The sequence below is a fragment of the Trachypithecus francoisi genome, unplaced genomic scaffold, assembly GCF_009764315.1.
Source record: "Trachypithecus francoisi isolate TF-2019V2 unplaced genomic scaffold, Tfra_2.0 Lachesis_group21, whole genome shotgun sequence".
Lineage (NCBI taxonomy): Eukaryota > Metazoa > Chordata > Mammalia > Primates > Cercopithecidae > Trachypithecus > Trachypithecus francoisi.
The window spans coordinates 30799187-30825077 of NW_022681467.1; the positions used below are offsets into that span (position 1 = coordinate 30799187).

The 25891-nt window shown below is 54.2% G+C and overlaps 3 protein-coding genes across 7 annotated transcripts; all 3 read right to left on the reverse strand.

Annotated features, from left to right (window-relative positions):
- Positions 1 to 136: 136 nt before the first annotated feature.
- On the reverse strand, positions 137 to 977 carry MMP24OS (MMP24 opposite strand). 2 transcript variants are annotated; one of them, XM_033186220.1, is made up of 2 exons: positions 826 to 977; positions 137 to 711 (listed from the first exon to the last, which is right to left on the reverse strand). In XM_033186220.1, the coding sequence occupies exon 2, from the start codon at positions 706 to 708 to the stop codon at positions 517 to 519; it is 192 nt and encodes a 63-aa protein (XP_033042111.1). In that variant the 5' UTR covers positions 709 to 711; positions 826 to 977; the 3' UTR covers positions 137 to 516. The 2 variants fall into 2 exon arrangements, with proteins under 2 accessions (XP_033042111.1, XP_033042112.1); XM_033186221.1 differs by having other exon boundaries at positions 789 to 949.
- Positions 978 to 1675: 698 nt separating this feature from the next.
- Positions 1676 to 7334, reverse strand: EIF6 (eukaryotic translation initiation factor 6). Of its 4 annotated transcripts, none has more exons than XM_033186217.1 (7): positions 7119 to 7334; positions 6741 to 6852; positions 6536 to 6621; positions 3435 to 3610; positions 2737 to 2913; positions 2342 to 2523; positions 1676 to 1960 (listed from the first exon to the last, which is right to left on the reverse strand). In XM_033186217.1, the coding sequence occupies exons 2-7, from the start codon at positions 6845 to 6847 to the stop codon at positions 1951 to 1953; spliced, it is 738 nt and encodes a 245-aa protein (XP_033042108.1). In that variant the 5' UTR covers positions 6848 to 6852; positions 7119 to 7334; the 3' UTR covers positions 1676 to 1950. The 4 variants fall into 4 exon arrangements, with proteins under 4 accessions (XP_033042108.1, XP_033042107.1, XP_033042109.1 ...); XM_033186216.1 differs by having other exon boundaries at positions 7084 to 7334; XM_033186218.1 differs by having other exon boundaries at positions 7095 to 7199.
- A 736-nt stretch (positions 7335 to 8070) lies between these two features.
- On the reverse strand, positions 8071 to 15325 carry FAM83C (family with sequence similarity 83 member C). Its single transcript, XM_033186215.1, has 4 exons — positions 14716 to 15325; positions 11116 to 11283; positions 10785 to 10909; positions 8071 to 10282 (listed from the first exon to the last, which is right to left on the reverse strand). The coding sequence occupies exons 1-4, from the start codon at positions 15184 to 15186 to the stop codon at positions 8845 to 8847; spliced, it is 2202 nt and encodes a 733-aa protein (XP_033042106.1). The 5' UTR covers positions 15187 to 15325; the 3' UTR covers positions 8071 to 8844.
- Between the last annotated feature and the right edge of the window lie 10566 nt (positions 15326 to 25891).

Consider the following 25891-nt stretch of genomic DNA (forward strand, 5'->3'; position numbering starts at 1 on the left):
GCCTGATGATGCCTCCTGAGGATCCAGGATGGGGAGCAGCCCCCCTCAGGAGTATGGGGAGGGTCACTGTGGCGAGGGCTTCTCCAAAGTCAAGGCCCCTGGTGCCATGACCTGGGACACATAGTCAAGAGCACGGTTATCAGCAATAAAGATTATTAATAAAAGGCAGACGAAGTCAGGAGGTCAGCAGCTTTACGGGCTTATCAGGAGGCCTGCCCTGCCTCTGGAAGCCAGCGACAGAGAGGGATGCCCCTGACCCACCCAGCCGGAGAAAGGGATGGGGTGAACACGAAGGTCTGAGCTGGGTTTGGGTGCAGGCTGGGCTGTAGACCGCGAAGGCGGCCCGGCCGGGACTTCTTTCCAGTCCTCGGCGACCTCTTCGAATTCTCTGCTATCTCTGGGGAGCCTCGGGTGGGAGGGGGTGTAAGAGACGCAGGGACGTGGGGAGAGGAGACAAGGCAAGCAAGAACCACAGGGGACGGCGGACAGACGGGCGGCATCCTCCGGAAGACGCCGTCAGTACCAGGAAGTGCAGGCGATGAGGAAGCGCACGTCGTCCAGCGGCCCCCACGGGCTGGGTTCGGGCTCGGGCTGGGGCTGAGGCCGGTGCTGTTCCGGGCCCTCCGGCGCCGCGGGCTGGGGCTGGGGCTGGGGCTGGGGCTGAGCAGGCTCCGGGGCGCCGCGGCCGCCGCTTACCTGAGCCCCCATGGTCTGCAAGAAGATAAGCCCTTTAGCTCTGGGTCGCCAACACCACCCCCGCTAGGGCCCCGCCCCAGCCCTGCCCTCACCTCGCGCGGCCACACCCGCTGGTCTACCGGAACCCACCTCAGCGTCGGGAGGAGCTGGCGCCGTGACGCCACCGCGCGCCGACCTCGCCCTCAGTGCGTTTGAGCGCAAAAGAGGGACTCGACCCCTGGCTCCGGAGCGGGACTCCGCGAACGTCCCCGGCCAATCCCGCTCTAGCGCCTCTAGGCCCCGCCCCGCGCAAGGGGACGGACTGCTTCCCAGAAGCCTCCAAGGCGCCCAGTCCAGGAGGACGCTGGGAAGCCGCCGCCGCCGCCCCTCCCCAGGCCTACCCAGCCAAGGACGGGCAACCTCCATCCACTTTAGTCAAAGACTGCCCCGAAGCCAGATACCCCAGAGCTCTTACGGGGGGCTCACCTGGCTCAGGGGAAAATCGGAACAGACTGCCTTTCAAGGCCAGAGAAAATCGGAGCAGAAGTCGGGTGAATACTGTGAGAACTAGATCGGGCGCGGTGGCTCGTGCCTGTAATCCCAACACTTTGGGAGGCCGAGGCGGTGGGTCACTTTGAGCCCAGGAGTATCAGACCAGCCTAGGCAATATAGTGAGACTTCGTTTTTACAAAAAAAACAAAAACAACAAAAACCTAGGCGGGAGGATCGCTTGAGCCATCATTGCATCACAACACTCCTGAGTGACAGGCGGAGACTGCCTCAAAAAGAAAAAAGGAGAACTGTAGTGGAGAGTTTCTTGCCCGGGGATGAAGCCTCCCATCCTGATGATGGTGGAGAAGGGAATGGTGTGTGTGGAGGTAGTGAACTAGATTGGGTGTGTGTTGTGTCTATCCCACCCTATCTTCCCAGGATGCTGGAACAACTGGAGAGTACGGGGATTGTACACAGGCTGAGGGCCCCAAACATCACATTCAGAATGGCCCGGAGGGAACTGCACTTTAATGGGGTGGCACAGGACAGCAGAACCCTCAGCCAGCAGCCACCGGGCCTGCCAGCCAGCACAACAGAGCAGGTTTCTGCAGTAATGATAGATCCAGGAGATAAGCACAGGTGGAAAAGGGTTGGGTGCCCAGGCACTCAGTCCCAGTGAGCTCTCTGCCACCTCCCTGCCAGCATCCGGTGCAGATTGGGCGGAGTGCAAAGAAGGTGCCATAGTCCAGAGCCAGGAGCCCATGGAACAACTTGGAAGGTGACTCAGGTGAGGCTGAAGAGAAAGGAAAGCTCACGGTCAGTAGTTGTTTCACAGAATCCACCTCACTCTCAAGGTGCCTGCCTCAGCCCTCACCCCCAGACCAGCTCTGAAAAGCTGCTCAAGCAGCTGCTGCTTTAGTATCCTAGCCCTGAAAAGCCACAAAGACGAGGATTAGCAGTTGCTCAATAAATATGTTTTGAAAATCATGGTGAATTGAAAAAAAAAAAATGTGCTGGCTCTATCTGCTCAGCGGTGTGCAGATATGCTGTCACACTCAAGAAGCTATCAGAACAAACTGGTAGGCTCTCATTCTAGATGACATCTTTTCCCCATACTCTCAAAATGCAAGTTAACCCCCAACCCTGAGCAGAAGGAAGGAGAGACCCCAGGTACCTGTCAATGAGGGAATCCCGCATGCTGGTGGCAATGGTGCTAGGCTGGGCTTCATTCAGCTTGAAGACACTCTCCACCACTGACAGCTCTGTGCTGGTTGTGTCCAGGCCACAGAAGGCACACCAGTCATTCACCACCATCCCAGCAGCAATCACCTCACTGCCTCGGTTCACAGTCCCCGCCTGCCAAGGGATGGGCTCAGTGTGAGTCACAGCACCAAAGTCTCTCCCTCCTCAATGAGGACTCTCCCCAAACCCTGCTCCTCCCTGACCTGCAGCCCCAGTCTCAAAAACTGCGGCAGGTAGTGACCCAGACTCCCAAACACTGGGCGAAAGGATCTGCCTCAGCAGGAGACAGGGTTCAGAGGACAGGTTACCACATGGGGGGATGCTTACCACAAGGGGGACCTGAAGAAGAGAGGACAGCTCATCCTGGTCTTCAATTGAAGTCTTGGGATGCACCAGCCCTCCCTGATTGCTGAAGACACAGTAGCTTCCTACTAGCACCTGGTCGGCCACTGTCTGTCTGAAGACTTCCACCTTGAGCACATCTGCCAGAATTTCTTCTGTCTCCTATCAATCAAAGGCATTGTGTTCAGGGCCCACTTACAGCCCCAGAACCAGGGTTCTCCATGCCCAGAAGCACCCGGGCCTTGGCTCCCTGAGCCCCTCATTTCTCCTATGTACCTCATATGAAACCCTCACCCAGAGAAAGGAGGAAGTACAGCTTAGGGCAGAGTCAAAGCCAGCTGTGAAGCCCCTAAAATTCATGCATGCCCTAAACAGCTGGAGGCTGGTCTCAATGTCACTGTTTTCCCCTCTCACCCACACTCAAAAGTTCAACAGTTGATCACCTATCCTGGCCCAGGCTGCAGGACTGAATGGTTCAATCCTGAAGGATTTATACCCTCCCCAGCTTCTTTCTGACACTTGGTAAGGCCTCTGTTATCACTATTCCAATGAATACCTGAAACTCAAGGGCCCATACAGAAAAACCACAGGAGACCCCTAATTCTTGACTGTTAGGAAAGAACAGTGGCTAAACACTGACAGGGATGGCCCTGTGACTCTTGGGTCAAGTGGGGCTGCCTTACCCTGTCCAAGTCTGGGTGGACCAAGGCCACGTAGTCATTGCAGGTGGTGACATTGCCCAAGGCTGAGAGCCGCTCCTCCACCCGCCGAATCTGCACTGTGTCTGGGAGGCTGTTGCGAATGTGTTGCAGCTCCTGGTCAGTGGTATTGTTGGGCACCAGGAGACCGTGCCTGTTCCCTGGAGAAAGCCAAATTAGAGGGTGAGACAAAGGTGAACCATGAATACACAAGATTCCTGCTGAGCCCTAGCGGCTGAGGATACCACCCAGCCCAGCCCAATCAGCTTTCCCAGGAAAGCTTTAGGCCCAGAGCCCAGCCCTCTAACCCACTGATCTGGACAACACCCAGGGCAGGCCAGAGACCACCCAGGAATCTCAATAAATCCCGCCTACTTCACCATCATCAACTGGAGGGGAGTTGAACTAACAGGAAGAGCTCCTGGCATTACTTGTATATTTTGCTACTTAAAAACTGAGCTAATGCTACACACAAAGCAGAATGGCTAATTATTATTTTTTTGAGACAGTCTCACTCTGTCACCCAGGCTGGAGTACAGTGGTGTGATCTCGGCTCACTGCAATTTCCGCATCCTGGGTTCAGGTGATTCTCTTGCTTCAGCTTCCTGAATAGCTGGAATTACAAGTGCACGCCACCACACCTGGCTAATTTTTTGTGTTTTTGTAGAGACGAGGTTTCACTATGTTAGCCAGGCTGGTCTCAAACTCCTAACCTCAGGTGATCCGCCCACCTCGACCTCCCAAAGTGCTAGGATTACAGATGTGAGCCACCGACCCCAACCAGAATGACTAAAATTTTTACAAGTCATCAATTCCAAGTGTTGACAAAGATATATGGAGCAACTGAACTCTCATACTGAGACAGGAGTGTAAATTGGTCAACCACTTCAGATAATTATCTGGCATCACCTGCAACTACTACTAAATAGTCACATAACCTGTGACTCTGCCATGCCACTCTTAGGTATAATATTTTTTTTTGAGATGGAGTCTCGCTCTGCACCCAGGCTGGAGTGCCGTGGTGCGATCTTGGCTCACTGCAAGTTCCGCCTCCCAGGTTCACGTCATTCTCCTGCCTCAGCCTCCCGAGTAGCTGGGACTACAGGCACCCGCCACCACACCCGGCTAATTTTTTTGTATTTTTAGTAGAGACGGGGTTTCACCATGTTAGCCAGGATGGTCTCAATCTCCTGACCTCATGATCCACTAGCCTCGGCCTCCCAAAGTGTTGGGATTACAGGCGTGAGCCACTGCGCCCGGCCAGTAGCACTATTCCTAATAGACCAAAGTGAAAGCTGCCCAAATGCACTGTCAATGGAACGGATGAATACGCTGTGATATACTTACACTAAACACACCACACAGCAACAAGAATGAACAATCTACAAATACACGCCAATGAATTTGTGAATTCCAGGTCACTCCCATCATAAAATACACAAGGACTAAGCTAAAATCTCCCTTGCTGTCAGAACTTGCTTCAAGTCCTGTGGGCATGGGTAGAGATCAGAGTACTTTAACTGAATAGGAAAAAACTTTGAGGTCACTAGGCTTAAATTTTTTTTTTTTTGGAGACAGAGTTTCGCTCGTATTGCCCGGCTGAAATGCAATGGCACAATCTCGGCTCACCACAACCTGCACCTCCCGAGTTCAAGCAATTCTCCCGCCTCAGCCTCCCAAGTAGCTGGGATTACAGGTATGCACCACCACACCCAGCTATTTTTTGTATTTTTAGTAGAGATGGGGTTTCTCCATGTTGGTCAGGTTGGTCTCAAACTGCTGACCTCAGGTGATCCACCTGCCTCGGCCTCCCAAACGGCCTTAAGATTTTTAAAAATTAAAGTAAAAGTAAAAAAAAATAAACAGACTTATAAAAGTGACCTCAATGAGCAGAATTAAGAAACAACGAGCAGCAGTAATGGAAGACAGATCCAGCTTAAAGAAAGGACCAGCTGGGCGCGGTGGCGCATGCCTGTAATCCCAGCACTTTGGGAGGCCGAGGTGGGAGGATCACCTGAGGTCAGGAGTTCAAGACCAGCCTGGCCAACATGGTGAAACTCTACTAAAAACACAAAAAAAATTAGCCAGGTGCGGTGGGGTGCGCCTGTAATCCCAGCTACTTAGGAGGCTGAGGCAGGAGAATCATTTGAACGGAGTGTTGCAGTGAGCCAAGATCGTGCCATTGCACTCCAGCCCGGGCAACAAGAGTGAAAACCCCGTCTCAAAAAAATAATAATAAAAAGAGAGGACCAATGACCAGAATTAACAGTGCTGACAGGTAGGAAGGTAGGGTAGAGATGTGGTAAAGGGAATTTAAGATTTCAACAAAACTGAGCAGGATGACCGCAAATCTTAGCTAATCTTTAGAGAGACAGAAATGAATGCTTAGAAAGAGAAAGCACCTTGCTCACAGTCAGTGACAGGAAGAGATGAGATACAAATTCTCGGCTGGGTACAGTGGCTCTCGCCTGTAATCCCTACACTTTAAGAGACCAAGGTAAGAAGATCACTTGAGTCCAGGAGGTCAAGGCCAGGCTGGGCAACACAGGGAGGCCGCGTCTCTACTAAAAACGTAAAAAATTAGCCAGGTGTGGTAGCACGTGCCTGTGGCCCTAGCTACTTGGTAGGCTGAGTTGGGAGCATCACTTGAGCCTAGATCTTGACACTGCACTCCAGCCTGGGCGAGAAAGAGCAAAAATCTTGTCTCAAAAAAAAAAAAAGATAAAAATCCTCCTCCACACTTCCACACTAAGAACTAGGTGTGGAATTTAGTGAGTCACTTAGGACAAGTCTCAGCTTCCTCATCAGTCAAGCTAGGCCAGTAATTCCTACCTTTCAGTGTCTTTGTGAAGAAGGAATGAGAACAGGAGTGAAAGCACTTTACGTTGTTATTACTATTATCCAGCAGCCTTTGCTAGAAGGTTGCCCCCCCCCATCTCCTGACACTTGGCCTGAGAGATTCTATAGTGCCCAGAGATAACAGAGGATACCCTGGGAATCCCTAGGTCACTTCGAGTTCCCTCCGGGGGTGTAATTAATGGTGCTTGGAGACCACTCCCTCCCTTGGCGTCCTCCACATGCCTTACCCACACACATGCGCCCGATGATGCGGCAGCCGGCGATAGACGCGTGCACCACGGGGATGGTATCGGAGAGCTCGCCCTCGAACACACTGTAGGGACATGGACTCGGTGGTCGCGGGACAGAGGGGCCGGCACCCTCACCCTGCCGGAGCTCTTGACTCCTGCGCACCCCTCCCCGCCACCGCGAGCCCTGGGACTCCCGCCGCACCTGTAGAAGTTCTCTGAACCTCCAATCGCCACCAGACAGTAGGTGTTGGTGAGCTTGGCAAAGCAGCCGATCTCACAGTTGTTCTCGAACGACGCTCGGACCGCCATGAGGCCTAGGGGCGGCAGAGCCGGGAGTTCAAGGCCAGCGGATCATTTCCCAAGTATCCCGGCCTCCGCCCCTCAGGCCCCGCCGCGACCCCGCCCCTCTCGGCCTCCCGGCCCCTTCGCCCTCGGGTCCCGCCCACTGGGCCCCCACCAGACCCTCCGGCCCTGAATCCTCTGGTCCCACCCCTCCCGACCCAGGACCGGAGCTGACCCTCCCAGACTCCCTCACACCAGCTCACCAACTACCCACAAGCTCCGCACGCGGCGACTGTACCTTGGACTCCCTAAAAAGGTTTCCGTTTCCACTTCCGCCCAGGGAGACTTCCGGGAGAGCCTGTCGCGCCCGGCCACGCATCCAGCCCCTCTACCTCCGGCCTCCGCGGGACTCTATGGTCGCGAGAGGTCTGGGCGCGACCCCGCCTGACCCCACCCCCAGCCTGCTCGCGCTCATTCATTCATTATTCACTCAGAAGCTTTTTAGGAGCTGTCATTGACCTCTGGCTGGTCGGATGTGAGGCATGAGGGAGAGGAGGGGCCAGGAGTGTCTCGCAGAAGAAGGGTTGATGATGGCGGTATTGATCGAAATGAAGCCGGAGGAAGGGCAGGTTTGGGGAAAGTGATGAGTCCAGCTATGCCTTGAGGGACAGAAGTCCGTGTCTGGAATCCAGCAGGGGAGTGGAGAGCTGAGGAATGAGATGAGGGGCTGAAGACTAGAAGAGACTACACATGGAGAGAGTTCCAGGAGGGAGAAGTGCGGCGAGACCGAGGCTGGAGAAGGAGTTGTAGCCAAAGAGGGAAAGGCAGCCGAACTACAGGTGCTGGAGAGAGGGGAGGACTGAGGAAGAAGGGGCTCAGGAAAAGGCTGGAAAGGGGTCCAGGGTGGGCAAGGATGTGGATGCTGGTTGGCTTCCACGATGTGCCTCTCGCACGGGCTCTGTCACTCACTCAATAGCCAACTTCTGTCCCCGGGATAGTGATGGGGGCCAAGGGCCCTGCTGCACACTTGGACAGGATGAGCTTGGCCCATATTTTGTAGAATCTGCAAAAGCCCAGGTTCTCTCAAAATGTCACAGTGGTAGCTTGGAGCCCCTGGACTCCCCCAATTCCTCCTTAGGCATTCACCCTCCTCCACGGGGCTCCCCATAATTGGCCTGAATGGTGCCCTTCCCATTCCCCTAACGTGCCCCTCCCATAACTCCTCAAAGTTCAGGATACACCAGGCACTGTGAGTTTATAATAAAGTCTGGCTTTATTGATGTGTATCATGTTTACTGTCCCCGGCAAGTGGTGAGTTCAGGAAAATGGCCCACAACCTGTCACAGCCTGTACTTCAAGAGACACTCAGCAAGATGATGACGACAATGATGATGATGATGATGATGATGGGGTGTGTGTGTGTGTGTGTGTGTGTGTGTGTGTCCGGGTATCCACATACTCTGCTCCTCCTCCCTCGTTCACCTCAGATCCACTCAGTCCTCTCTAGGGCATCTCTTCACCTGATTCCCTCTACCAAAAATTTTTCTAACTCTCTCCTCCCTCTGTCCAAAACCTCCACATCCTTCAAGGCCTGGCTCAAAGGCCACCTCCATCTCCTCTAAGAAACTTTTCTGACTACTCCACCTTCTCCATGACTCTCTGCCCTTTGTTTTCTAACACCCTCTGTCACTGGTTAACCTTTAACTTGTTATGGCTCTGACCCCTTCTCCAGCAGCTTGTGCATTTTATCTCTGTCCCCAGGTCTCAGTCAACCCACCTGTCAGCTCTATGGTATGCCCAGCACAGGGCTGGAAACACAGCCTAGGTTCAAGAATATACTGGTCAGTGTGTGTGTGTGTGTGTGTGTGTGTGTGTGTACACAAAAATCTTGAGCCCAGAGAGTGTGTCTGACCTAGCCTTCTAGACACCTCCCTTCCCCAGTCTGGGACCTGAGCAAGTCCAGAGTCTCGGTGGACAGAGGAGGGGCCTGCCCTTGCCAGTGCACCCCCACGCCAGTCCTTTGGCTAGGACTCAAAGCGGCTTCGGAGCTGCTTGAACTTGGACTTGTTGTACTTAGTGATGAGGTCCAGTTTGCTGTGACCCAGGGTCAGCCGTTTCTCATCCCTGACCAGGTCACTGTTACCACCGTTGAGATGGCCACCCTTGGGAGCCCCAGGCTCGGGTGCCTGCCTGGCACCTTGCAACTGATGATACTTGGTGATGAGGTCCAGCTTGCTGTGGCCCAGGGTTAGCCGTTTCTCATCCCCAGACCCCACTCCAGTCGTGCGAGCAGGGCTTGGTATTGGAAGACCATTGGGCCCAGGCCCCTCACCCCGGAATGGGCCGAACTTTGTGATGAGGTCCAGCTGGCTGTGTCCCAGGGTCTGCCACCGCTCATCTGGACCCTGTCTGGCAGGTCTGACTGAGGAGCTGGTTTCAAGGGGCACTCTGGAGCCCTGGGCCTTGGGGTACTGCACCAGGAGGTCTGATTGGCCATGGCTATGGTTTAGGGACATCCTCCTGTCCTCCAGGGCCCGATCACCAGGTCGGAGGGAGCCTAACTCAGGGGCACCCCCAGTACCCAGGGCTCGGGACAGAAGATCCAGCTGGCTGTTGGCCTGGCTTGGGGACAACCTCCTGTCCTCTGGGGCCTGCTCGCCAGGCCGAAGGGGGCTTGAGTTGGGGGTAACCCCAGAGTCAGGGTCTCTCACTTCTCGGGCTCTGGGGAAGGGGACAAGGAGATCCAGCTGGCCACGGCTCTGACTTGGAGATGCCTTCTTCTCCTTCTCCTCCACTGTCTCCAGGGCTGTGCCAGGTACCCATCGACCCCGCAGGGGGCTGGGCTCTTGGCTTCCTGGGAGCCCATTCTCTGGGAACCGGGACATAGCTGGGACACCCCAGTGGAACTGGAGGAGGGGCCGGGAGCGAGGAAGCAGAGGGGACCCCACTGCCAAGGTCAAGGGGCTGGCAGTATTATGGTTGAGGGCAGGGGAGGACTGGGACCACGGGTATGCCCCTAGCTTGCCCAGGTTGGCCCTATAGAGCCCAGGAGGGGAGCCATGGTTAGGGTCTGACAGTTGGCGATGCAGGGAGGGCTGGCCATGGGCCTCATGGCGGGCAGGACCCAGGGACGAGGACCCCATGCCCATGTCACTGCAATCACCACCTCCTGGTAGAGCGAGGCAGGAGGAGAGACCCGTAAGTGGTGACCGCTTGATGCTGCTGAGGCTGGTGCTGGAGGGCGGGGACGATGTGGGGCTTGGGATGCCAGGCCTGAAGGCTAGGGCCACGGGGGGAGGACGCAGTGCCCGGGGAGACAGCGGGTCCTCACCGCTGCAGAAGCCTTCCACAGGCCGCGACTCGGCGTACAGACAGCGGAACTCCCGGTCAAAGTCTTCCACGATGCGGCCCCTGAGCTGCAGCACCATGCTAGTGTGGGCCTGGTTGCAAAGCCAGGTGAAGCTAGGGGCAGAGGGACAGGGGGGTCAGGAGGCAAAATGCAGGACCCTGGGTGTTGGCAGGAGTCACAGCCAGAGGCGCATACCTGATCCAGCACGCTGGACCCAAACCCCGCCACCACGAGGGCTCACAGCAACGGGCAGAGCTCTGACTCCAGAGTCTGTGCTTGCCCTAGCCCTGCTTAGTGAGCCTGGGCACACGGCTGCCCTCAGGGCCCCAACTTCCCCATCTGTAAAATGGACTTTGGGGAGGTTCCCTGAAGTCACTCCAGTTCCAATGTGCAATAGTCATTTTCTATGCCAAGAGCATTAAAGTCATCATTCTCCTAGAGTGAGCTCCTCCAGGGCCGACCTGCCCCCAACACCCTCCCCTGAGCCTGGCATGATGCCTGGCACATGGCAGGTGCTCAGTCTGTGTCTGAAGGGATGGATGAGTGGAGGGAAGCTCAGAGCTGCCAGCCAGTGGTGCAGTCCCAGGCCCCCCTCGCCTCCTCGTGCCTGCTCACCTGTAGCTGCCCGCCACCACCTGCTCACAGTCGATGAGGACGAACTTCTCCAGGGCCTGCCCCGTGAAGCGGCGGCCAGCCTTGCTGCAATATGTGTCCCCACACGTGCTCCGCACACGCATGTTCTAGGTGTAAGTAGGTTGGGGGTGACCTTGAGAGAGTAAGGCTCAAGCCATGTCTCTGCCCCACGGGGTCTCCAACCCCAGACAGCTAAGGGAACCTACCCCCAACTCCCACTGCCCCCCCAGCGCTGAGTGGCCACCCACTGGCTCCCCCGCCCTCCCTGATTCCCCATCCGCACCCCTGGTTACTGCCCCTGGTCCTCACTGACCGGCAGGTGCCCCCCATTGAGGTCCATCTTGTAACACATCTCCAGGAAGTGCCTCAGGTGCTCCTGGGCCAGGAGCAGGTACACAGGGACACCACGCCGGCTCGAGGCCTCCATGAGGTCACACAGAAGCTCCATGTCAGTGAATATGTCCATCACCACAGCCACTACCTGGGCAGGGGGAAGCGCATGAAAGCTCAGCGCTGCCCAGGGCACTCCCTACATCCAGCCAAGCCTGGGGCAGGAACCCGGGCCCCAGGAAAAGAGCACTGGACTGAAAATCAGGAGGCCAGAGCCTTCAAGAGCAAGTGAACAGGAAGGGCTCTTAGCAGTGACCTAGCCCAGGGCTTCTTAACTTGGGCACAGAGAGATTTGACTGTCTTCTTTTTTTTAAGAGTCAGTGTCTGTCTCACTCTGTCACCCAGGCTGGAGTGCAGTGGCATGATCATAGCTCTCTTCTGCCTAGAACTCCCAGGCTCAAGCAATCCTCCCAACTCAGCCTCCCAAGTAGCTGGTATTATAGGCATGTGTCACTATGCCTGGCTATTTTTTTTTTTTTTTTTTTTGAGACAGCATCTCACTCTGTTGCCCAGGCTTGAGTGCAGTGGTGCAATCTTGGCTCACTGCAACCTCTGCCTTCTGGGTTCAAGTGATTCTCATGCCTTAGCCTCTCAAGTAGCTGGAATTTCAGGCACTTGCCACCATGCCCAGCTAATTTTCTGTACTTTTAGTAGAGACGGGGTTTCACTATGTTGGCCAGGCTGCTCTTGAACTCCTGACCTCAGGTGATCTGCCTGCCTCAGCCTCTCAAAGTGCTGTAATTACAGGCATGAGCCACTGTGCCTGTCCCTGGCTAATTTTTTTTTTTTTTTTTTTTTGAGATGGAGTCTCGCACTGTCACCTGTGCAGTGGCACGATCTCAGCTCCTGGGTTCAAGTGATTATCCTGCCTCAGCCTTCCAAGTAGCTGGGATTACAGGTGCCTGCCACCACGCCCAGCTAATTTTTTGTATTTTTTTTTTTTTTTTGAGACGGAGTCTTGCTCTGTCGCCTGGGCTGGAGTGCAGTGGCCAGATCTCAGCTCACTGCAAGCTCTGCCTCCTGGGTTTACGCCATTCTCCTGCCTCAGCCTCCTGAGTAGCTGGGACTACAGGCGCCCGCCACCTCGCCCGGCTAGTTTTTTGTATTTTTAGTAGAGACGGGGTTTCACCATGTTAGCCAGGATGGTCTCGATCTCCTGACCTCGTGATCCGCCCGTCTCGGCCTCCCAAAGTGCTGGGATTACAGGCTTGAGCCACCGCGCCCAGCCAATTTTTGTATTTTTAGTAGAGAGGGGTTTTCACGATGTTGGCCAGGCTGATCTCAAACTCCTGACCTTGTGATCCGCCCGCCTTGGCCACCCAAAGTGCTGGAATTACAGGCATGAGCCACCGCGCCTGGCTGCTAATTCTTTTTTTATTCCAATTTTTTGTAGAGATGTGGGTCTCACTATGTTGCCCAAGCTAGTCTTGAACTCCTGGCCTCAAGCGGTCCTCCCACCTCAGCCTCCCAAAGCACTGGGATTACAGTAAAATCCCAGCCCAGATTTGACTGTCTTGAACCCCTAGCTGTTTGAAAGCATTTGTGTGCATCTTTAGGTTCACCGAGTGTTTATCTGTCATCAGATTATCAAAGATGACTGTGGATTGACTGTGCTAGTCCAACACCCCCTCTGCACTGATCCCCAGACGGGACAGCAGTAACAAGCAGAACCCAGGCCCCAATTTCCAGGCAAGCTCCTTGCACTCCCCCCACTAACTCCAGCCCAGCTCTGCCCCAGGGACTGTCTGTCTGAGGCTCCCTTCTCCAGGGTCAGAGCCACAAGCCACTTACTGGGGTCTTCACTGCCCTTTCCCAGCCCTGCCTCAGTTTCCCTGTGAAGCCACAGAGGTCTGGTGTGACCCCTTACACTGCAGACTCCCTTATTTGCACCCATGCCAAATGGATCCAAGTTTTCTGCTCAGTTGAGGGCTGGGCTGGGGCTTGTGCCTCCATCCCATATAAAGGGCTGCCTCAAAGAGGCCCCTGAAACCCTCCTGGCACCTCCCAGCCCCCAGCTGGCCTTTCTTCCCATGGCATATATCTGCTATGAGAATCTCTTCTCCCAGGCAGGGCCGAGAGGCAGGAGTTACAGAGCATAGCACTCCAGCTCTGGAGTCAGAAAGAACTGGGTTCAAACCTGGACTCTACTACTTCCTGGTGACACAGTTTGGGTGAGTAGCCTCACCTCTGGAAACCTCAACTTCCTCAGCTGTTAAATGGAGATAATGATAGCCATGTCTCAGAGCTACAGGGAATTAAATGTAAAAATGCTCAAGACATTACAGAGCTCTATAAACATTGGGCTGCAGGGCAACACAGCATTTCCCAAGGTCACTAGGAGTCATGACAGCCCAGTACATGAGCCTGGCTCCCGGCCCAGGACAGAGGGGTCTAAATGGGGGCTGAGAAAGTGAGGCACTGGAGGATGCCCTAGTTCACAGCACAGGCCTGGCCAGAGTGGGGGAACAAGGACAGGCAGGAAAGATCAAAGAGGCAGGGGTGAGGATGACGACAGCAGCCGCCTCACTAATAACCCCATTCCCGATGCCAATCAGGCCTGGCCGTCCCCTGCCTGGGGCACAGGCAGGCTTGCCAGGGAGGCTCTGGAAGTACCGGTGGGATCCCATTATCCTGGCTTCCCATCTCTGCAGCAGGAACCTAACTCTACCTCAAACCTAGCCAGGGGTCATCTTGTCCATTCCCCTAGAGTAGGAGGCCAGGGCTTCAGAAGTGAAGCTGTGCTTATGTGTGGCCAGAGCCTTTCTGGGTGCTGACCACCCCTACCTACCCTCCCAATTCTCTTTCTCCTGAGGTCCTGCTCCCCATCACTGAGTCCAGCAGCCCCCTCTCCTCTTTCCTCCTTGGTTCCAAAGCCCAGCCCTCGAGGACATGCCAAAGAGGCCCACACGCCGGCCCCCTCCCCTGCTTCAGGCCCAGCTGCAGATGTGGTGCAGGAGGGTGGGGGGCAACTGGGGACCTGAGCCAGCAAGGAAGGCTGGACTGCTCCCCAGGACCTAAGTCAGAGAGCCCCTGTGTCCCCACGCCCTGAACTCTATGTCACCATATGGACCTCGCTGGGCAAGTCCCAAGCCCCTCTCTGGCTTCAGTTTCTTCTTCTGTAAGTTAAGGAAGTGACTCAGATGTTCTCCAAGGTTGGAGTTCTTAGTGTGGGGATCATAAAACTTTTTGAGACTCTGATAAGGCAGTGGAGCATCTTGCAAGGTAAAGATGCAGCGAGGACTCCCCCCTCCAACCTGCACCACTTGGTGTGCATTTCAGAGGGTTGTGGAGTCCCTGATGCCCATGCCCTCTTCTATGTTCATCCATACTATTCCTGGGGACTAAGCATTGCCAAGGTAAATATGGGATGCCTCCCTTCTAGGAGTTTGCAATCTAATAGTGCCAGAGGTGCTGGTCCTCATTCTGCCCCTAAGTCACTGTGTCGCCTTGGGCTGGTCCCTTCCCTCTCTGGGCCTCAGTTTCCTCCTCTGTGAGCTGAGCGATGGAGAGATGAGGCCCTTACCGTGCGGGCCTGGCTGAAGAGGAAGCGCAGCAGGTCCTTGATGTTCTTGGCCTTGTCCCTCTGGAAGTGGACCACGGCCTGGGTGGGGCTGAAGCCCGTGGCCTGTGGCACCTCGGGCCAGCCCAGGTCCAGGTCCGGGGGGTCTATGTCAGAGGCCATGGGGAAATAAGTGCCTGAGGTGACTTCGGAGAGCAGACTGAGGCGGTCTGGCCCCGAGGCCTCCTGCCCCTGGGCCTCGCTGAGCTCAGGGCCCCCGCGCACATGGCTGGTCATGTAGTCCACATCCAGGGCGCTCAGGAAGGGCAGCTCCCGCTCCTCGGAGATGACCCGCAGGTAGGCAGCCTCACCCCGCTCCAGGAGGGCGTCGGCCGCCAGCCGGGCCGCCTCGCTGTGCCGCAGCACCAGCGGTGAGCTCTCCCGCCACCACGGCCGCTTCAGCTCCTCCACCCGGCCCCGCAGGGGTCCCGCCATGCCCTGGGCTCCCAGGCTCCCAGGCCCCAGGCTTCCGAGTATGCCTGCCCAGCGGCTGCCTCACCCGCCGGCAGGGCCCATGGCCCGCACGCTGGGCTGGCTGCAGCAGGAAGAGGAGACCGGCAAAACCACCTCCTGCCCGCCCGCTCGCTGTGTGTGTGGCGGGCCCCCAAACTGTTGCCACCCTAAATCAGAGCCACGCTCCGCCCTATTGCCCCTGGCCTCTGGAACCTGTCAGGCCAGCCCCACCTGTCTGCCTGTGTTGGGACTCGCCTGCCCAGGGAAGCGGCAGTGCCAGGCTCTCGGTGCACACTCCTGCCTCCCTCTATTCCTCCCCAGCAACGCCGCCCCATCCCTACCAGGCTCCGAGCAAGTCTCCAAATACTGACTTCCTGGGACCCACAGAGGTTGAATTATAGCCAAGAGGGGCCCAGGCGGCTCAGGAACACACATGCACACGCACACACACTGCAGGTGGGTGAGTGACTCAAGATACCCAGGAAAAGACATGAACACACACGCAGACGAACACACTGACAACTGACCGATACACAGATACGGAGTGTGGGCTGACACAGGCCGACCACACACTTTAATCACATTGACTTGCATAAACTCACCCAAACGCCGATTTACAGACTGGCCATGGCCCCCCACAACACATACCATAGTGGATAGCACATGCCTTGGCTCAAGTCTGCAAGGCCCTAAATCAGAGCTGAACAAGCATCACATGGAATATCCAAGGACATCAATGCCTGTCTGTTCCCCAGCCAGTTCTCTTTTTGCTCTCATAATCGTCCTGCCACTCTCCACCATCTTAACTGTGGTGCTCACAGCCCCCTGGCTCTCTCCCACCCCCACTCAGAGCTGTCATTCAAGAAGCTAGAGCAGTGGCTCTCACCCTGACCCCAGGGTTGGTGAGAGGTGATGAAATGCAGATCCCCGGGCCCCACCCTCCTGGAGATTCTCATCCGGAAGGTGTCCATAGGCTTCTGGAGCTTGTCTTTTTTCTTTTTTCTTTTTCTTTTTGAGATAGGGTCTTGTTCTGTCACCCAGGCTGGAGTGCAGTGGTGCAATCACAGCTCACTACAGCTGTGCCTCAGTTTCTCTGGGCTCAAGTGATCTTCCCACCTCAGCCTCCTGAGTAGCTGGGATTACAGGTGCATGTTACCATGCTCAGCTAATTTCTGAATTTTTTTAAGAGATGAGATCTCACTATATTGTCCAGGCTGATCTTGAACTCCTGGCCTCAAGCAATCTTCCTGTCTCAGCCTCCCAAAGTGCTGGGATTATAGGTGTAAGCCCCCACACCTGGCCATTTTTCTTTTTCAATTGAGACGTGATCTTGCTCTGTCACCCAGGCTAGAGAGAGCAGTGGTGTGATCATAGCTTACTGTAATCTTGAATTCCTGGGTCTTTTAACAAGTGCCCAGTGCACAGTGGGCAGTGGGCTAAGGCCCACCCCTGAGACACGCTATTCCAGATGGCTGTGCTTGCAACACCCTTAACTCCAGGGATGTTCTTGGCCTGGAGGTGGCCAGACCCCAGCCTTCCTCCCTCCTCCAGGGCTGAGTATGAAAATGGTTGAAAGATTGTTTGAGAGAATGGGTGGACACACTGCAAGGTCAGGAGGCAAACAGGGCAGGCAGATTTCTGACCTCTGCCCCAGCAAAGACTGAAGTCCCAGAGCACTCTGTGTCCTTCGGAGGACACTGAGCAGCTTTGCTCTGGGGAATGGGGTGAGTGGGTGGCAGCTGCAGTTGGGGAGCCAGGCTAGGCAGAAGCAGTCACCACCTTTCCACAGAGGCGTGAGGTCCAGCGAGGACGGCGGGAAGTGCAGAAGACCTAAAGCCGTGTCTCGCAGCCGTGTTTAGCACTGAACGCACTTGGTTTGTCTGGTCTGCGATCATGTCCGGAACACAGGGTCTTCTGTGTCCAAAGAACTTGACACACGTATAGTGGGAGGGAGCTGGGTGGGATTTAGAGGTTCCCGAGTTGAACTGAGCCCTAAGACCAAAGATGAATGGGGCTAGGGCTGTGTCTTCAAGGACCCTATAAGTGAAGGACCTGGGGGAGCATGGGGGAGCCACAGGTCAGGAGTTATGACCCACACTATCCCATCCCAGGTGCAGGAGCACCGGGCACTCCAAGGAGGCCCTTCCCAGGGGGTGAGGAGGCTGCAAGAGGGGCAGAAGGTTGAGTAAACAAAGCCAGACCGTGGGAAGGTAATGAGTTGTGGGGGTATCCGAGGTGGCAGGGGCATCATTAGGGCCTTATCTCCAGGCCCTTGTTTGAAGGGGAGGATCAACCAGGGTCTTATCTGGGTGGGAGAAGTGCTCCCGGGAGGGAGGGAGGCAAGTTTGCATGTCACTGAGTTAGTTGTGTTTATCCTGCAGTGTTTATACACATACTTCAGGTACATATCTTTGGCTCTGTATCTTTTAATTGTGGTAAAATACACATAACATTTGCCTTTAAAAAAGAATTCGTGGCTGGACGCGGTGGCTCATCCCTATAATCCCAGCAGTTTGGGAGGCCGAGGTGGGCGGATCAGCTGAAGTTGGGAGTTCAAGACCAGCCTGACCAACATGGTGAAACCCCATCTCTAATAAAAATACAAAAATTAGGTGGGTGTGGTGGCAGGCGCCCATAATCCCAGCGACTTGGGAGGCTGAGGCAGGAGAATCTCTTGAACCCAGGAGGCAAAGGTTGAGGTGAGCCAAGATTATGCCACTGCACTCCAACCTCAAGCGATGCTCTTGCCTCTGCCTCCCAAAGTGTTGAGATTACAGGTGTGAGCCACTGCACGAAGCCAAAATCTGCTATTGTAACCATTTTTAAGTGGTACACTTCAAGTGTCGTAAGTCCATTCACACTATGGTGTAACCCTCGCCACCATCCATCTCTAGAACTCTTTTCACTTTGCAAAACTAGAGCTCTGTACCCACTAAACACGAACTCCCCATTTCCCCCTCCCCCACCCCCTGGCACCCACTATTCTGCTTCCTGTCTTTATGAATTTGACTCCTCTAGATACCTCATTTAAGTGGAATCATACGGTTTTGTCCTTTTGTGACTGGCTCATTTCACGTAGCTTCACGTCTTCAAGTTCCTCCACGTTGTAGCGTATGTCGGAATCTCCTTCCACTTCAGGCTGAATAACATCCCATTGCATGTGTGGAGCACATTTAGCTCATCCATTCCTCCTCAGATGGATGCCTGAGTTGCTTCCACCTTTCGGCTGTTGTAAATAAGGCACAGGTGTACAAATTTGGCTCTGTATTTTTGTATACTTCCCCCCAGGCCCAGGTTTGTACTAAATTCCTTTTTTGTACATAAGAAACCACCGAATATTGGCAATTTCATATGGTTTGACTAAATATATACACCTGTACCTGTGCATAACTGTACCTGTACTTGTATGTGTGGGCACGTCCTGTCTGTGATGTTTGTGTGCCTGCGTGGCACAGCAGTGTGCGTGGACCTGTGTGTGCATGTGTGTCTGGGCGGCGGGACAGTCCTTGGGTCGGACTCGGCGTTGCAGTACTGGGGCTGTGTACAGAGAGCACGACGGAGAGGGGCAGGGGTGGGAAGACTTCGTTGAAGGGCAAAGGGTTCCAGTGGATCCCAGACATCATGATAATACTTGCGTGCAAATCAAATCAAATCCCCCAGGGCGGAGGGACCAGCTGCCCCTCCCTAGGCAGTCCCTCCCTATGAGTTGAGTTGGTCAAGGGCAATGGGAGGGCAGACAGGTGGCTCCTGGCCTTGGGGCTGGGCCTAGAGGTGGTGGCCAAGGGTGATGGGAATCATCCAGACAGACCTAAGCACTGTCCCTGGCTGCGGTGTGTCGGGCGCAGGCTCCTTAATGACTGTAATTAAGAGGAAGGAAACTGTTTTCCTGTACAGGAGGTGTGTCAGGCGCCTGCCTGGCATCACTCAGCTGTCCCAGGGGCCACTTAGCCTTGTCTGTTGTCTCTCACAAGCCAAGTGGTGTCTGGGCAGGCGATGTCGTGTGGGGTAGGGGGAGCAGAGGCTGGGTTGCAGCCCTCCAGGTGCAGGCTGCTCTGAGGCCAGTGCTGCCACATACCTTTCCTCTGGCGCCCCGGGTCAGGAGAGACAGAGTTTCCGCAGAGAAGCAGCTGGGACTGGCAGGGGAGCCAGAGTGCACCCAAATCCCTTGAATCAAGGCAAAGCAACCTAAGAGCCAGAGATGCAAAAGTGGACAATGCTGAGGAGTCCCCAAGGCTGGCTTGAGCCAGGGAGCAAAGGGTGAGAAAGATTTCAGGTGCAGAGTGGTAAGTGGGGTGTTCCTGGCTGGAGGAAGAGGGCAAGGACATGCCCAGGGAAGGCAGGTGGGGGCCGTGGTACAGGGGAAGATGCTAATAGGAAGGTTAGAGCCACACTAGGAAGAGCTTGAGGGCCTTCTAAGGTGCTGGGTTCTTACCTAGAGATGATGGTACAGAGGCTGGGAAGACTCCAGAGCAGCATCCTGGGATAACTCAGTAACAGCTCCAATGGCAAGAGTGGGCCAAAGCACCAGAAACAACCCGCATTGGTTGAACCCAGTGTGGTTCACTGTTCACTGAGTGTGACACAGGTCTCAAGAGGTCACCATTCCAAACTCTTATCTCATCCTGATACCCCATGGGCTATTGTGCCACTGGACTGAGTCAGACCCCCTGATAGGAACACAGGCTCTGCCACTTAATGGGGGAGCCTAACAATCAGAACTTCTCTGAGTCACAGTGGCTAACTCTACACGTAGAGCAGGACCCACGCCACCTCCTTCACAGGCTTACTGTGAGGAATATATGGGCTCAGCTACGCCAAGTGCCTGGCTGAGAGCAGCTGTGGTTGCTCAGTACACGCTGAAGTCCAGAGCTTTCCCAGTTGTGAAAGGACAGGGGCTCGATGAAGGCCTGAAAGCTCAGGAAGCCACCAGGGGAGCCCTTTTGGTCAGTCTCTGGCCCCTTCTAGACCAAAGGCTGGTGCCAAGGCCAACATGGTCCCAGCCGGGTCAGTGGGGTGTGGCCAGTCACCGCTGCCTCTGAGATCTGGCCTTTCGTCCCATCCCTGCTCACAGGAGGCAGGGTGTCTGTCTGTCTGTCTCCTGTGTTTTATTTCTCCATTTGTTCTGAAATTGGGAGGGGAAGAAAGAGGTACATCTGCTGACTCCTGGAGCCCCGTTATTGATTGAGGCAGCCTCCCCTTCCCACCCCCTCTCCCTCTGTCCAATCCTTCCAACATGGATTTAGTGTCCACCTTCAGCCAGCAGGTGACCCAAAGATGAGTAAGAGTTTGTCTCTGCCCTGGAGGAGCTCACAGTTCAGTGGGGAAGACAGACTCATAAATAATTATAAACCACGGATTAGGCTGAGGTATAAACCAAGCGCCTAGGGTTTAGAGCTGGGACCCATTGCAGAACCTCAGAGGAGCCACGGCCCCACCTCCCGCCCCTTCAAGCACGGCACAGCGCAGTGGCAGGCCCTCTCCCAAACGGGAGGTGAATGCTGTTCCTGGCCACAGGGAAAGAAAAAAAGAGGAAGAGCACCCAACCCAGGCTCGTGGGTGCTGGTTCCTGACTGAAACCTGCAGTGAGGCCTGGCAGGGCCTCAGCCTCCCCCGTCCAACGCGCTGGCTGGGCGGGAGGTCTCCAGGCACTTCTGGCGCTATCGCTGTAGTCCATCACTTTTTGACGCCATGGGTTGGTGCTTGGAGGTCCCTTCCTGGAAATTCTCCAGCCAGGGTCTCCAGGATCTTTTTTCCTTATTCTCCCCTCCACACGGAAAAGGGAAGTCAGTGGCCTGGTCAGGGTCTGGGTCCTAGGCTCACCAATGTTGCTCCAGGGAGGTCCCCTGGAAGCCACAGAGAACCTGATGGGGGAGTGGGGAAGGCTGGGGTCAGGGACCTGAGGTCTGGCCTCCCCCTTTTTTAAGGCCAAGCCCCGTGGATAGGGTGGGTGAGGCATGGTGGGTGCAGTGGACAGACTAGAAGTGGCAACCAGGGCAATAGGTACAGGAGGGCTGCTCCCAGGGGAAGAGTTCAAGCACTCCTGCCAGCTCCACTTCCCTCCCACTCCATCCCCACGGCTGATAAACTCTAGATCAAGACCAGCTGGCATGAGCTCTCCTTTCCCTCTCAGCCCTCTCCTCAGAAACTCCTTTTCCCCCATCTGTCCTCCCAATCACTGGTCTCAGGAAAGGATTCCCTTCACTACTGCCAAAGCCAGGCCCTTGTTCTCAAGATCAGGCTTCCACTTCCAGAAGAATCTCATCGGAGTCCCTAAACTCATGGGAAGTTCCCTACTCCACTAAGTGCTTAGCTCATCAGAGTCCTCACTGCCCCAAATACATCTTCAGCATGTTCCTGCGAATCCCCTCGTTTCACCCCCTCTTCTGCCTCCTCCCAGTTTCCCTCCATTTCTTCTCAGCATGCTGCCCTGAGTTTCCTGCTAGAAGCTCTCCTTTTCCCTGGCTCCACAGTCTACCTTCTGCACTGGTGCCTGCTCTTCCTGCCATCTCCTGTGAGTGCTCCTTGCACTCCCAACCCAGTCTCGAGGTTGCCTCATCAACTTCAGGATTTCTTTCTTTCTTTCTCTTTATTTGCTTTTTTTTTTTTTTTTTTTTTGAGACGGAGTCTTGCTCCGTCACCCAGGCTGGAGTGCAGTGACACGATCTCGGCTCACTGCAAGCTCTGCCTCCCGGGTTCACGCCATTCTCCTGCCTCAGCCTCTCCAGTAGCTGGGACTACAGGCGCCCAACACTGCACCCAGCCAAATTTTTTTGTATCTTTTTTTAGTAGAGATGGGGTTTCACCATTAGCCAGGATGGTCTCAATCTCCTGACCTCGCGATCCGCCCACCTCGGCCTCCCAAAGTGCTGGGATTACAGGCGTGAGCCACCACACCCGGCCTCAACTTCAGGATTTCTAAACCCAAGACAAGGCCAACATCCTTCCTCCCTGAGGTCCATCCTGAGGTTCACCAAGGTCCTTCCTGCCCCATGCCCTTGCCCTCCTTGGAGCATCTCTAGCATCTGAAGTCCATCTGCCACCAGACTGGCTCCCCACAGATGCAACCAAGGTGCACCAAAAGCAATGGAGTGGAACCCGGAAAAAATGACTGTTCAGCTTTTGCTGCAGGGTCAGCTTGCACCAGCAAGCGGATTCTTCTCAGTGAGCCTATTTCCCTATTGCATCATGGATGCAGCAATCCCTGCCCTGCCTAGTTCAGAGAGTGCCGTAATTTTCACTTGAAAAAACACAGCACATGGCTGGGCACAGTGGCTCACACCTGTAATCCCAGCACTTTGGGAGGTCGAGGTGGGCAGATCACCTGAGGTCAGGAGTTTGAGACCAGCCTGATCAACATGGCGAAACCCCGTCTTTACTAAAAATACAAAAAAATTTAGCAGGGCGTGGTGGCGGGCGCCTGTAATTCCAGCTACTCGGGAGGTTGAGGCAGGAGGATCACTTGAACCTGGGAGGCGGAGGTTGGAGGTTGCAGTGAGCCGAGATCGCACCATTGCACTCCAGCCTGGGCAACAGGAGCAAAACTCCATCTCAAAAAAGAAAAAAAGAAAAAAGAAAAGAAAAGAAAGACACAACACAGAGAGGATTCTTCTGCCAGAAGTTGCCATCTCTGGGCCCCAGTGAGCTCCGTGACTGCACCCTCTTCAGGCTCCACGTTAGGCCTCAAGTCCTGGTGAGTTTTTTCTCGGAAGTGTCTCTGGGGTTTGAGCTTCCCTTTGAATTCCATTTGTCACCCCCAACATCTCAAGCCCGGATGGCTAAAGTCCCTTCCTGACAGAGTCAATCCATCCTGGTACCACTGTCTCTCCACTGCCATCACGCCCCAGTCTTTACCAAGAATGCGCACAGTGGCTTCCTGCTGCCTGGCAGCTGATGTGTGATCTGTGCTACCCCTACTCATGGTCCCTCCTGATCTCTGCAACCCTTTCTTCCCTTAGCAGCTAACTCAACAGTCTGAAGAGCTTCCTTCACCTGGACAGCTGCCTTCACCTGGACAGCTAGTCCTCAATTCCCGTTTTCCCACCTCCTTAAGCAGTGGACTGGGTCAGAGCCACCATACAGGATACATCTGGGCATTTCTCTCCTGGAACATGAGCTTAAGAATCCTCACCTGCAAGGCGGTGAGTGAGGTGACAAGTGAAAATACCAAGCAAGCCTGGCACGGAGGAAAAACTCAAAAGATGCCGGCTGAAGTGCGGCCTGGGCTTCAACCGCAGTTTAAGATTCACCCCGTCTCGTATAGCATCGCTATTTCTCATCGGAAGAAGGAAAGGAAAGGGAAAGGAAAGGGAGAAGAGAAGAGAAGAGAAGAGAAGAGAAGAGAAGAGAAGAGAAGAGAAGAGACGAGACGAGACGAGACGAGACAAGACAACACAGAGAGGATTCTTCTTTTCCCAAGAGGATTCTTCTGCCAGACGTCGCCATCTCTGGGCCCCAGTGAGCTCCGTGACTGCACCCTCTTCAGGCTCCACCCTCTTCAGACCCCCATGGGGGTCTGTCGTGGGCTGGAACACTCTTGGCTATTTCTCATCGGAAGAAATAGCGATGATTTATGTTTTTCAAATTTTTAGGTAAAACAAATCTTAGTGGTACTGTTCGCTACATTGTTCAGTGCTTCTCATTTGAAAACCTCTATAATACAGTCTTCTTTGAAGAGTAAGGAAGATGTATGTTTCTTCTGATGAGTAAGTATACTTCCTTTTATGTGACAATGGGAACTCTATATAGGGCTTTCCACTTTCCACCTTTGACCAGGAAGCTCAGAGCAAGGCCTCATACTCAGTTGCAAATCTCCTGGTTGACCTGGGGGAGGGAGACAGCGTGACATGAGGACAAAGCAGGGGCCCCAGGGTCTGTCGTGGGCTGGAGCACTCTTGGCCCCTTCTTACCCTAAATCACTCTCTCTAGGCCCCTCTTAAGCTTCAGTTCCCTCACTTGTGTTAGAGGGATAATAAAATGATGAGGATAACACCTGTTTTACCTGATTGTTGTGAGACAATGCATTTACAGTATTTTATAAAATTTTTAAAAAGTCGTATGAAAGTTGCTCATTAGCAGTCTAGGTTTTCTAACATAATTATTTTCCCTCTTTTCCCTCCCAATACCTGGATCTGATCTTTTAAACTTTAAAGTTTTTTTTTTTTTGAGACAGGGTCTCACTCTGTCACCCAGGCTGGAGTGCGGTGGCACAATCTCAGTTCACTGCAACCCCCACCTCCCAGGCTCAGGTGATCCTCCTACTTCAGCCTCCTGAGTAGCTGGGACTACAGGCTCATGTCACCACACCCAGCTAATTTTTTGTAGAGACAAGGTCTTACTGTATTGCCCAGGCTGGTCTCGAACTCCTGGACTTAACCAATCTGCCCACTTCGGCCTCCCAAAGTGTCAGGATTATAGGCATGAGCTGCTGCGCCCAGCCTACAATTTTATTATAAACTGTGTCTCTTAATTTGCTGTGATCTTTTCTGGAAGAATACAGAAAACAAATATTAATAAATGAGAAAATCATTCCTACAGAGGAGTCTCCCTGAAGGCAAGAAATTGTGTCCTTCCCTTGTTTTGTACAATAATGATTTACATTAGAAAAACATTTAGCTATGGAAAGAACTTTCTATTTTGGTTCCTATGCTAAGACCAAAGGAAGTACTCAATATTGTTAAAATAAATGAAACTGTATGGGTCACAATGAGAATGGTCCAGAAGGGGGCTTTTTGTTTTTTTTGTTGTTGTTGTTTTGAGACGGCGTCTTGCTCCGTTGCCCAGGCTGGAGTGCAGTGTTACGATCTCAGCTCACTGCAAGCTCTGCCTCCTGGGTTCACACCATTCTCCTGCCTCAGCCTCCTGAGTAGCTGGGACTACAGGTGCCCGCCACCACACCAGGCTAGTTTTTTGTATTTTTAGGAGAGGTGGGGTTTCACCGTGTTAGTCAGGATGGTCTCTACCTCCTGACCTCATGATCCACCCGTCTCGGCCTCCCAAAGTGCTGGGATTACAGGCATGAACCACCGTGCCCGGCCCAGAAGGGGGCTTTTTGGTTGGGGTTGTACTGATAACACTTGGTGATTTAGTCACACATTCATTATTTCATTTATCCAAGTATATACTGATGCTGATAATGAACCAGGCATTCAGCTGAGCACTGGAAAAACGGTGACCAACACACAGTGTCCACTCCATGCTGAGGCAGCTCACAGTACACTGGGGGAGGTGGGTAAAAAAATCATTTCAACATGGTAAGGTAAGTGCTATCAGGGCCAGGTGCAGTGGCTCATGCCTATAATCCTAGCACTTTGGGAAGGCAAAGTGGGAGGATCAATATAGTGAGAACTTGTATCTACAAAAATGAAAAGGTAAGTGCTCCAGAGCAGAGAACCATGTGGGGAGCAGCAGGGATAGTGTGCCTGTACCTGGAGGGGACAGGAGAAAGAGGGACGAGGTTTCTAGGTAGAGGACACATAGCATGATCTCTCCAGGTAACCAAAAGGTTCAGTGTGCTCAGAGAAGAGATGGGTAGAATCATAAAACCAGGAATGGAGGCAAAGGCCAAACCAAGAATAAAGGCAGCTTCCAAGGAGCCTGGAATAGATCTTAAGGGGAGGGGGTTGGCAGTCAGAGCAAGGTGCTGACGGCCAGGAAGTGAGAGCTCACTGACATCAGACATGACAGATCC

Coding starts and splice junctions, on each gene's coding strand:
- MMP24OS (XM_033186220.1), bottom strand. CDS start 708: ATGGGGGCTCAGGTAAGCGGCGGCCGCGGCGCCCCGGAGCCTGCTCAG.
- EIF6 (XM_033186217.1), bottom strand. CDS start 6,847: ATGGCGGTCCGAGCGTCGTTCGAGAACAACTGTGAGATCGGCTGCTTT. Junction 3,611..6,535: donor CATCGGGCGCATGTGTGTGG/GTAAGGCATGTG, acceptor GGCTTTCTCCAG/GGAACAGGCACGGTCTCCTG. Junction 2,524..2,736: donor TTCTTCAGGTCCCCCTTGTG/GTAAGCATCCCC, acceptor ATCCCTTGGCAG/GCGGGGACTGTGAACCGAGG.
- FAM83C (XM_033186215.1), bottom strand. CDS start 15,186: ATGGCGGGACCCCTGCGGGGCCGGGTGGAGGAGCTGAAGCGGCCGTGG. Junction 11,284..14,715: donor TCTTCAGCCAGGCCCGCACG/GTAAGGGCCTCA, acceptor CCCCCTGCCCAG/GTAGTGGCTGTGGTGATGGA. Junction 10,910..11,115: donor TCAATGGGGGGCACCTGCCG/GTCAGTGAGGAC, acceptor ACTTACACCTAG/AACATGCGTGTGCGGAGCAC.